Raw genomic sequence first — 10,821 nt, 5'->3', positions numbered from 1 at the left:
CCTTCGCTTGGCCGGCTTAGCGTTCTTTAACGCGGGGGGAACGGCCGCTCTGGGACCTCCCCTCTCTGTGATACGCAGGCCCGACCAATGACGGACAAGAGGGAGACAGCCCTGGCCAATCCGCTCCCTCTTTCTCGAGCTTCGGTAGCCAATCGGCGCGATCGGAGGTCACGGGGTCAAGCGAGGACGCGGGAGGCCCGGCGCTTGGATGATGAGAGCTGCGGGGAGGGGGTCATGAGGCTCCCGGTACGTGGGGCAAGGGAGGGAAGGCGGCGGCGGAGCAGTCAGGGGCGTCTTGGGGCAGACGGGAGGGGAGGGTTGCCAGCCTCCAGGTGGGAACTGGGGATCCCCCGGAATTGCAGCTCATCTCCATAGTGCAGAGATCAGTTTCCCTAGAGAAAACGGACACTTTGGAGGGTGGGTACTGTGCCACTGTAACTCACTGAGTTCCCTGTCCTCCCCAGGATCCACTCTCAAATCTCCAGGAGTGTCCCAACCTGGAGCTGGCAACCCTATGCACCTGTCCCCCGCCGGTGGCCAGGGAGGACCTGGCAACTTTATCCAGACCACATCGATCAGTTTTCCTGAAGCAAAATAGCATTATACCTGGTTGAGGACTCTCTCCCCCAAACCCCACCCTCCTCAGGCTCCACCCCTAAACCTCCAAGAAGTTCCCAACCCAGAGCTGGGCAGCCCTAAACCCTTAGCATTGCTTCGCACGTTCCAGAGGAGGTTCTCTGAGCATGTGCAGAGTGCCCCACTCGCCTCTCGATAACCTCAAGTCTTTCTGTCTATCACATTCTTACCCTGCCCTTTCGCTTAAGGAGCTTAGGTGAGCATTCCAGGTTTTTCCTTCCATGTTATTGATCACAAATAATCCTGTGAGGTATGTTAAGATAAGAGGCCCATTTGTTTTTCTTCCTATGTGAAGCAGAGAGCATACACTTTATGGAAACAAGCCAACTGAAGAGGGTCTGTGCAGTGTGTGAGCCCCGCCTGACTCCCCAGTACGGATTTATTTATTTATTTATTTTATTAAATTTCTAACCCGCCCTCCCACCGAAGCGGCTCAGGGCGGCTTACATAGAATTTTAAAACCAGCATACAATCTTAAAAGATGATAACAGTAGGTTTATTTCAGCATGTTGTCGAATGTCATTAAAGGATTCTGTAGGAAACGTGATAATCATCCCAGCAGAGTAGCTGTGTTAGTCTGTTGCACCAAAAACAAACACCTTAAAGATTTTTTTGGGGGGGAGGGGGGAATCCAGCACAAGCTTTGGTAGCCTCGAGCCCCCATTTCTTCTGATTCGTTACTGGGAGAGCTAGATTTGCCCCATCAGCTGGCATCTGCATACCCTTTATTCACAGAGTTCATTGGTAATAAGAATGATAATAAAATTCAAGGCTGTAAATAAATTGCAGTCAACTCAAAGTGATCCCTCATGGAATTTTCAAGGCAAGAGATGAGCAGAGTTGGTTTGCCATGATTGCCTTCCTCTGTTTGCCAACCCAGGGCCCCGGTCACACGGCAAAGTTGCCGCGGGAGAGGCACGGGAGTCCCGCGGATTTTCCGGGCGCAGTGCTCCCGTGGCGAACCCATGACTCCCCGCTGAAGGTGCGGAGTTAAAAACTAGTACCTACGAGGTACTAGTTTCCTGAAACCGCGGGCCAAGGTTGGGCGTCTGATCGCGTTCCCGGTGGACTTACGTGGCATCTGGCGCCCGCCGCTGTTCGTCTCTGCAGGTTGCGTAACAGTGCCCAACAGCACATGCGCACAAAGAGCGATTGCTAGTGCGATCGCGCCGCGTGGCTTCTGTGCCGCGCTGCAGGATACCTGTCTGATCGGCATTTCCCCCAAACCACGGGACCTTGACCGGGACGTGTGCTTGGGCAGCTGCGCGTTAGTTTCCTCTGGGGCAATTAGCCACGCCTCTCCTCCCCCCCCCCCGCCGCGATATCCGGCCCGTATGACCGGGGCCCAGTTATGTCTTGGTTGTCTCCCATCCAGGTACTACCCGTAACTGATCCTACTTCACTTCTGAGCTCTGATAGTCTTAGGTTAGTCTGGGCTGTTCCAGTTGCTCTTCTTCAATAAGCCAGCCCTTATATGCTTGAATTCTCCTCTTGATTCTTCCAGAGAGGGTGGCTGGCACACAGCTATGCTGATGGAGCCGGACTGCAAACGGCAGAAGACGGAGGAGCCGAGAGGTGCCTCTCCTTGGCAAGTGGTGCCGGTTCTTTCCGAGAGGGAATCGCAGGGCGTCACGTTAATGCCAGTCTACGCTGCCCCTGTCCTGGACAAGAAGGAGGCGTCACGTTTGGTGAAGGAGGTCTCCGCAATCTACCCGCTGGGTGACTACCCGCACTTGAAGCGCGTCCGAGCTCGTGGCTCCGTGGACAGCTCGCACCCGCTGGAGATGATCCTGTGCCGGGCGAGCGGCAGACACCAGCAAGGAGCTCTGCGGACACTCTCGGAACTCTTCCCCAGTGGCCAGCTGGACCCGTCGGGCTTGGGGACGCCTTTCCTGACCCAGGTGCCGGTCTACCCGCCCTTGACCAGACGCCAGTATGAGGAAGCGGCCTCCCACTGGCCGGTCTCCTTCCACGAAAACAAGCGCATCACCCAGGCCCTGAGCGGGTGCCTGTTCACTCCGTCAGAGAAGACCGCCCTGCAAAGCCACATGGAGCTGGCCATCCAAGCGGCACAGCGGGGGGCAAGGCAGGGAATGAAGCCGGTCGGGGCCGTGGTGGTCGACCCAGCCACCGGGAGGGTCCTGGCGGTGGGGCACGACTGCAGGGACGGCATCAACCCGCTACTCCACGCCGCCATGGTCTGCATTGACCTGGTGGCCTGCGGCCAGGGAGGAGGGGCCTATCGTTACCAAGATTATCCTGGCTGCAGCTTTCTTCTGTCGGCCAATGGTTTGGACCAGTCCTCTGGCGCCGATGGGCTGCCATACATCTGCACTGGTTATGACATGTACTTAACGCGGGAGCCTTGTGTGATGTGCGCCATGGCGCTGGTGCACTCGCGCATCGAGAGGGTCTTCTACGGGGCCCCCTCCCCGCATGGAGCCCTGGCGACCAAGTACCACATCCACAGCCGCAAAGACCTCAACCACCGCTATGAGGTTTACCGGGGCATTCTGGAGGATCGGTGCTGCGACTTGGCACACCTTTCAGTTCCCAAGTGACTCGCCACAGAGGGCTTATCCTTATGCTTATTTCTACCTTTAAAAAAAAAATATATATATATACAATTAAATTATTTTAAGAATGCTTGTGTGTTTATGATCATCGATAACATTGGCATCCGTGCTCGCTCTAAGGTGTGGAGTCGTGAGCAAAAATTCTACTTTCTGAGCGACTGGCATTAATGCTGTGAGTGAGCGATTTGGCTACGGGGTTAATTAGTTTGCTCTGGAGCCCTCCTTCCTGAGCCAAGACAAAAATGTGTGAGCCAGAAGCTAAAAAAACTGTGAGCTAGCTCACACTAACTCAGCTTAGAGGGAACAGTGGTCCTGATGTGGAAAGAAGGACAAAAAAGGGAAGGGGGAAAAAAACTGAACCTGAAACTTAGAATCCAGAACCTGACAAAGGTTAATCAAATGCAAGAAAGGGGGCCAATATTAAAAACGTAATGAAGGAAATATATAAAAAATACATGTATTTATTAGTCAGAAATTTTAAAATTATGTAAGGGCCCAATCACACGTTATGTATAAAACACAAGGGCTTATAAACATAGGCCTTCCTCAAAAGTCAATAGTGAGGAACATATTGGCTATTATAAAAATATAGTACAATCATGTAAATACAAAGTATAAATTCAATAAGGACCAGAAGCAAGTACAAATGAGGCCTCTAAAAAGTACAAATGAGGCCTCTAAAAGTGAAATCACATATTGGCTATTATAAAAATATAGTACAATCATGTAAATACAAAGTATAAATTCAATAAGGACCAGAAGCAAGTACAAATGAGGCCTCTAAAAAGTACAAATGAGGCCTCTAAAAGTGAAATCACATGCCAAGTGGTTCTCAGATATAAACGTCTGGTTCAGGAATTGCCTTCCTATGGTTGTAGAGCCAAATTGTCCTCAAGCAAATGAGTGGTCGTGCACCCCCTGAGGCTGGTTTGTTGAGAAAGGGCCTATATCAGTTACAACAAAACCCTTATTATTTATCCTATGGGCAGAGTTGCACACAGGAGGCATATAATAATATGAAATATGGAATCAAGTTGATACAGCAGGTATGCAGACTGATTGAGCAATCTCCCTAAATTCTAATATCGAATTTTTCATTCCAACCAATTGCAGCTGGGGAGAGTTCAAAGAGCCCCATCACATCTCCCTGGAAATCACGATGCTCACGTTCCCGTGACAGATGGAAAATAGTTTGGCGGACTGTACCATAATCACTTTCGGGTCCTGGTATTTTGCCCCATTTAAACAACAGGTCTGCATAGCTGCCAAAGCCTTTTCGTATTCTCTTAGCCGTCCTCCATACTTTATGCGGCAGGTCAAATCCTGTGAGCTCTCGTTGGTGTTTATCAGGGTATGGATATTGGGTGGAACTGATTGCATCCACATTCACAACCATTCATTCCCTAGACTGAACTTTTTTTGATTGCAGGATTTGTGCAGATATTATTGCTGGGTGTCGGGATCTTCGTCTGGAGAGGCCCGCGTCAGCCATGTCTTTGTGGATGGGCAACTCTCTGTTTTCGATGATCTTTCTATATTCACGAAGAAGATCATCTTGTCTTTGGAAAGGTGGGGGAGCGATGTGGCACAACGTGGGTAGCCAGTAGGCTGGGGTGGGTTTAAAGAATGGTTAAAATTCAGGGTTAGCAACCAGCTGTCCTTCCCAAGCTCATTTACAATTCCCCTGGCTCAAGAGAGATTTTTAAGGATTGCGGTCAACCTTACGATGCCTGTAAAAATCAAAGATCTTCCCCTGCTTCTGTAAGCACAGCAGGGAGCTTACAGAAAGGCAACTTAAGGACGTTTGTTTATTAAATTCTATTTATTCATCTAAGGATGCAAAAAGCTTTTGAGCATAAAATAACATTTTAAACCAATATGCATGTTTCTGACACAAGCAGTGCACGGATGCTGCCTAGAATCCATGGCTTAAAGTGGTGTGTGTGGGGTAGATTTCCAGGGAGGGAAACTATGTGTGGGGAGAGTAACCTTCCCTTCCCAATGCCGTGGCCCCTAAACCATATCACCACCTTATTTGTGGCTGCAGTTCTGGGTGAAGTACTAGGGCCAGAGTCCCAGTCAGGAAACTCCCAACATCATGTGCAATTAACTGGGGGTTATGTGGAAAGGTCCACTTCAGAGGTCCACCTGGCAACGCTACCGGGTGAGGAAGGGAGCTACGCTTGGGGTGGAAGATGGGGAGCCAAAAAGCTATTGCTGAGGAACCCCACGTAAACTGTGGAGGAACTGCAGTCTGGGGTGAACACTGCCAGTTTCGGATCACCTGGGGTTCAAAATATAGTCTGCAAGGTTTGTTTTTTTAAAATAAATTAATTTTAAAATACGTCACATATATTAAACACAACACGTATATTGAAACTATAAATAAAGCATATAAAGCTGTGAAGTTAAGATGAATAAGCCCTGGTCGACCATCAAGCTTTTGACTCACACAGGATGCTTCTTCAGAGGCTGGGTTCAAATGAGAACCATCCTGTACAGCGCCTGAGTTTTACTCGGCTGCCTTGTGCCTGCTCTCTTTGCTTGGAGACAGAGGAAGGGAGACATCTTATAAAGACTGCTGCTACTGCTAGTAAAACAAAAGTCCAGGGGCACTCAAAACCCAAAGCCACACAGTACCTTTTATTTGGAGCAAACACAATAAAGGAAAACAGGCTGCAAACGTCTGAGTTCTACAGAACTCTGCAGAGCTACAGAACTCGAGCAGACTAGATGTTCAAATGGGGTAGTGGTGGAGATGTTTCAGGCCCTGCTCTTGAAACTCTTCTGTCTGTATCTGTAGCTGACAAAATGGTAGAGCTGGTGTCGGGTTGCAGCCATCTAAGATGAGAGGGGAGTATAATGGCCCTCTGTTGGAAATATTTTAAAAGCAGTTAATCAAATGCCTCTCTGACACCACAGGTAAGTTTCTGAAAAGGCTGAGAACAGAGCAAAACCCCTGGGACTGGTGATTATATTAGCACAATTGAAGAGTAGGTAAGGAACAAGTTCTCAGCATCAGAAGGGAACAAATGTATGCAACGGTGTCGTTTCTTTAAAACAAACGCACTGTTGTATCGGCGCAGCATATAAATGCGACCTCCTTCAAATGTTAGATAGACGTCTTTCCGAATAGTCACTGTAGAAAATGAACGTGTCATTGAAACACCATAGTGCATCTAGTATTAAGGCTTGTAATACGAGCTGTTTACCCGACCAGCAGAGTGGCGCAGCGGAAGCGTGCTGGGCCCATAACCCAGAGGTCGATGGATCGAAACCATCCTCTGCTAACTTTTTTTTTTTGTTATTTGAATTTAAATTTTAAAAGCCCATTGGCGAGAAGAAAAATGCTACTTTAAAATAAGTTATAGGCAGAATGAATGGAAAAGCAGTTCGTGAAGCACCAAGAAAGAAGCTATCATACAGCCGAAGTGTGGCTTCGAGCCACGGTCTGGGAAGGAAAAGACTTGACGTTTAGAAAACTTTTGCCAATTCCTCGCGTAAATAGAGATTCTAAATTTGGGGAGAAGAAGGGGGAGGACGGAGCTTCCGTCGATCTTCTGACCTGCTCTGACTTCTATGACAAATATGAATTTAGAAGTGTTTTTTTTTAGATTGGAAAAGGAAAATTATTTGTGCCACTTCAAACCGAGAAGCACGACTTTGAATGAATCAAACGCAGCTGGCTGGCAACACTGACAGCCAGTTCTGCCCATTAATCGGCACCCCCTCCTCTCCCCAGCTGTCGAATCGATCGCAATCGATTTCTGATTGGTTGCCGGGAAGCTTTTAAAAGACGCGATGCTCCCTGAACTGGCAGTGGAATTGATCCTGGTTTTCCAATTGATCTTTGAAACTGATCTTCACCCGCGTCCACGAAGGGGCGTTGAAGACCGAGTCCTACGAGGCTTGTGCATTGTGTTGTCTTGGTTATAGGCTGGCCTTAACGAAGAGGTGTTAAGAGGCTTTTATTGGTTGGATGGCTGCAGCCAAATATTTCAGCTGTAGGGCAGTCAACTGCCTGCCTGCACTGAGTACGATACACATTAAAATATGACCGGAAGTGCTTGATTCTTCGATGCTACCTAATACGACCGATTTGCTCGTTCTTTAGGCACGCCCACTGAGCAAGAGATACGGAAATGATTCAGAGCGTAATGGAAAAATAATGTGCACTTTGTTGCACTAAAGAAGCCGTGTTGGAATAGTTTTTATGGGACTTCCTCTGCATTTTTTTCCGGTTAGGAAGCAAAAGACATTGCCGCCCGAACAGGGACTTGAACCCTGGACCCTCAGATTAAAAGTCTGATGCTCTACCGACTGAGCTATCCGGGCTCTGTTGATAACAGACTTCCGGATTCGTCTAGTAGAGATCAAACCAGAGAGGCGCCCGAACCGATTCCCTGCTTCTTTGTAGATTTTCTTCGTTTTGAATTTGGCAACATTCTTTCTTGTAACATTCCTTTTGCAACAGTTGATCCTTGTCCATGGTAATATTAAAGACAGAGAATCGTCTTTTCACATGTACTACTTGGAATGTTATAGTTGATGCAATTACCATAATTCAAATATTGAGACTCCTTTTTTTCCAAGTGTCAGGATGGCCGAGCGGTCTAAGGCGCTGCGTTCAGGTCGCAGTCTCCCCTGGAGGCGTGGGTTCGAATCCCACTTCTGACATATATAACTTTTTTAAAACCAAAGCTGTCATTTCCAACTGGCTAAGGCAGTAACTTACAATTTAAGATCTGTATAGGATTATGTAATTTTCTCTGTTTCACTGTCCTGTCGTTAGAATTTAAAATCCGGAGTCATGTATTTACTTATCTAAAATATGTACAAACGCACCTTTCTTCCAGAAATCTGGAATCCAGTCCAAAGTGGGTAACCTCATGCAATAAAAATTCACTGCAGAAGCCATCTCGAAAATTCTACTGCTGCCCAGCTCAACAGCCTCTTTTGGAACTCCGCAGTTCGGATGCCTTTCTCTTTTGTTCAGAGAAACTGTGCCCTAAAGGGAGTGAAGCAGAAACTGGAAACCCCGGCGGTCGCTCTGCAGCTGACCTCGTCTTTAAAAGGTGACCGGGGGGGGGGGCAGTGTTCTGCAATAATGGAAGTTCCCCGGTTGTCATCAAGGGCAGCCCCGTGAAAAGTGCGTTGCAGTCTTCAAGCCTCAAGATAACATGAGACATGGATCAGCGAGGTCAGACCGAAAGAATCCCATGCCAGGGTAAATGCACCTGAGAAAGCACACTCCCACCGCTTCTCCAGCATCCCTCTAACACCCAAACGCAAAACTGAATCTGAGAGATCAAATCGTACCTCTTGAGAGGACCTCTCCCCGAAAGAGGCCGGTATATAAAAGGCCAATAGCGGGAGTTCAAATTCTGAGGCAATTTTAAATGGCCTTGTTGAATTTCCTTTGAGTTAATAGTCCAGTGGTGCCACCTAGAGGCCACCTCTAAGAGTTTAATACCACTCTAAATTAACACTGAGTAGCTCCTCTTTCAAAGCCGTGCATAAATTGGCCGGTTAGCTCAGTTGGTTAGAGCGTGGTGCTAATAACGCCAAGGTCGCGGGTTCGATCCCCGTACGGGCCAGTTGTGTTTTTCTTCCTAATATAATATTGAGGTCCATTGTGTTACATTAAACATTTTTTTCTGAACTACTCATTTGTTTATTTTTTGATAACAGAAGAGAAGAGATTGGATTTATACCCCGCCCTTCACTACCCAAAGGTGTCTCAGAGCGGCTTACAAACTCCTTTCCCTTCCCCTCCCCACAACAGTCACCCTGTGACACTTCCATGAATCTGAATGAAAAATTTACCGTTTTGGTAATTATTCTGTACTCAGAATATGTGTCCCCCGTGATCAGAGCTGTGCCTACAGATAATCCTTGCCTTTGTGGAAAACAACAGGTTGCGGTAGCCACTTGGGTCTAAATCCAAACTAGTAAATACTTTTTTTATTAGAAGCAACCAAAAAAATAGACAACAACGGCAGGTTTGAGTTACCGAAAGGGAAAGCTCTGTATTGGGGTAGATATATAAAAGGCCAAACAAAGTGGTGGGGGGATGACGACAAAAAAAGACCTTTCAATCTTAGTCCCTCGTTTCCAAGGGAAAGTGTATTCGGATAGCAATGCTTCCCAGACAGAACTATCCCGAAGCCTCCTTAGCGCAGTAGGCAGCGCGTCAGTCTCATAATCTGAAGGTCCTGAGTTCGAACCTCAGAGGGGGCAGAGTCTTTTGCTTTAAACCTGCATCTTTAAAAAGCAACAGCTGAATAACCCCTTTTTCTGAATGGTCACTAAGTACCCCACCGAGTACCGCAGCTGCCCCCTTAAATACTCCACCAAGTAATCCCAGTCTCTTTTACCATTCCAGCTTTGTATCTTCAGTACTACCAGGCAATTTTTCCTGGTGAAGGGGGGGGGGGGTGTTTGAGGGGCGGACCCCACAGCCCGCTGCGTTGAGTCCACGGCCCACCATCTTCAGGTTAAAGATCAAGCGAGTTTGCAGAATGCAGACTTCTAACACAAACTTTGCCTTAAATCTTCCATATCCGAGCAGAATGTTCCGACGCCCCCCACTCGCCCCCCCGTCAAGTTGTACCCGACTTGTGGCGACCTCGTGGGTTTTTCAAGGCAAGAGGCGTTCAGACGTGGTTTGCCATTGCCTGCCTCTGCAGCAGCGAGGCCGGGGCTGGCTTGCTGGTCTCCCAGGCAAATATTAACCAGGGCCGACTCTGCTTAGCTTCCAAGATTTTGGGTCTTCAGCGTACTACTGGACTCGAACCTTGTTCCTCTAGATAATGTGTCGCATTCTCTCTCGTCTGCAGACCGCCTTACCTTTAATTCATTTAGAAATAATCCCTTCCCCCCCCCATTACTTGAGCCAGTGCCCACCAGGCTCTACTGCAACCCTTCAATACACCCCCCGATAGTCTGTATAGCTTTTAAAGGAGCTCCAGTAACCCATCCGACCACGAGCTTGCAAACATTGAAGTTTACTCTCAATTTTTAGTTTGCGGGAGCGTTCATTCATTAAGTTGAAGGATTTTTGTGTGTTTGCTCTACACAAATAGGAAATTAAAAACGTGTTAGTAACAGCAGCTCTTTTGCGGAGAAAGTGGGTGGCTCTTAAAAGAGCCTTTGGGTATTCTCGGGGGGAGGCCGGGGCGGCGTTACTTGGAGCTGGTGTACTTGGTGACGGCCTTGGTGCCCTCGGAGACGGCGTGCTTGGCCAGCTCCCCGGGCAGGAGGAGGCGCACGGCCGTCTGGATCTCGCGGGAGGTGATGGTGGAGCGCTTGTTGTAGTGGGCCAGGCGGGAGGCGAAGGAGTTCATGATGTCGAAGATGTCGTTGACGAAGGAGTTCATGATGCTCATGGCCTTGGAGGAGATGCCGGTGTCCGGGTGGACCTGCTTCAGCACCTTGTACACGTAGATGGAGTAGCTCTCCTTGCGGCTCTTCTTGCGCTTCTTGTCCCCCTTCTTCTGCGTCTTGGTGATGGCTTTCTTGGAGCCCTTCTTGGGGACCGGCGCGGACTTGGCCGGCTCGGGCATCTTCTTCCTTCCCAACCTCTTCCACAAACACACTGAGAACAGAA

General features: G+C 48.5%; 2 protein-coding genes and 5 non-coding genes across 7 annotated transcripts; 5 read left to right on the top strand and 2 right to left on the bottom strand.

Annotated features, from left to right (window-relative positions):
* The first annotated feature begins 192 nt into the window (after window positions 1–192).
* On the top strand, window positions 193–3,197 carry ADAT3 (adenosine deaminase, tRNA-specific 3). The gene is made up of 2 exons (XM_015420424.1): window positions 193–246; window positions 2,141–3,197. The coding sequence occupies exon 2, from the start codon at window positions 2,163–2,165 to the stop codon at window positions 3,195–3,197; it is 1,035 nt and encodes a 344-aa protein (XP_015275910.1). The 5' UTR covers window positions 193–246; window positions 2,141–2,162.
* Window positions 3,198–6,430: 3,233 nt separating this feature from the next.
* TRNAM-CAU lies at window positions 6,431–6,502 on the top strand. Its single transcript has one exon. It is a non-coding gene; the product is annotated as a tRNA-Met (tRNA).
* Window positions 6,503–7,474: 972 nt separating this feature from the next.
* Window positions 7,475–7,547, bottom strand: TRNAK-UUU. Its single transcript has one exon. It is a non-coding gene; the product is annotated as a tRNA-Lys (tRNA).
* A 259-nt stretch (window positions 7,548–7,806) lies between these two features.
* Window positions 7,807–7,889, top strand: TRNAL-CAG. The gene has a single exon. It is a non-coding gene; the product is annotated as a tRNA-Leu (tRNA).
* Window positions 7,890–8,735: 846 nt separating this feature from the next.
* Window positions 8,736–8,809, top strand: TRNAI-AAU. The gene has a single exon. It is a non-coding gene; the product is annotated as a tRNA-Ile (tRNA).
* A 570-nt stretch (window positions 8,810–9,379) lies between these two features.
* Window positions 9,380–9,452, top strand: TRNAM-CAU. The gene has a single exon. It is a non-coding gene; the product is annotated as a tRNA-Met (tRNA).
* Window positions 9,453–10,395: 943 nt separating this feature from the next.
* On the bottom strand, window positions 10,396–10,777 carry LOC107118172 (histone H2B 1/2/3/4/6-like). Its single transcript, XM_015420449.1, has one exon. The coding sequence runs from the start codon at window positions 10,775–10,777 to the stop codon at window positions 10,397–10,399; it is 381 nt and encodes a 126-aa protein (XP_015275935.1). The 3' UTR covers window position 10,396.
* Between the last annotated feature and the right edge of the window lie 44 nt (window positions 10,778–10,821).

Source organism: Gekko japonicus, unplaced genomic scaffold, assembly GCF_001447785.1.
Source record: "Gekko japonicus isolate JY-2015 unplaced genomic scaffold, Gekko_japonicus_V1.1 scaffold441, whole genome shotgun sequence".
In the NCBI taxonomy this organism is placed as follows: domain Eukaryota; kingdom Metazoa; phylum Chordata; class Lepidosauria; order Squamata; family Gekkonidae; genus Gekko; species Gekko japonicus.
The sequence above is the reverse complement of the archived record's forward strand: the minus strand, read 5'-3'. Positions and strand labels throughout refer to the sequence as shown.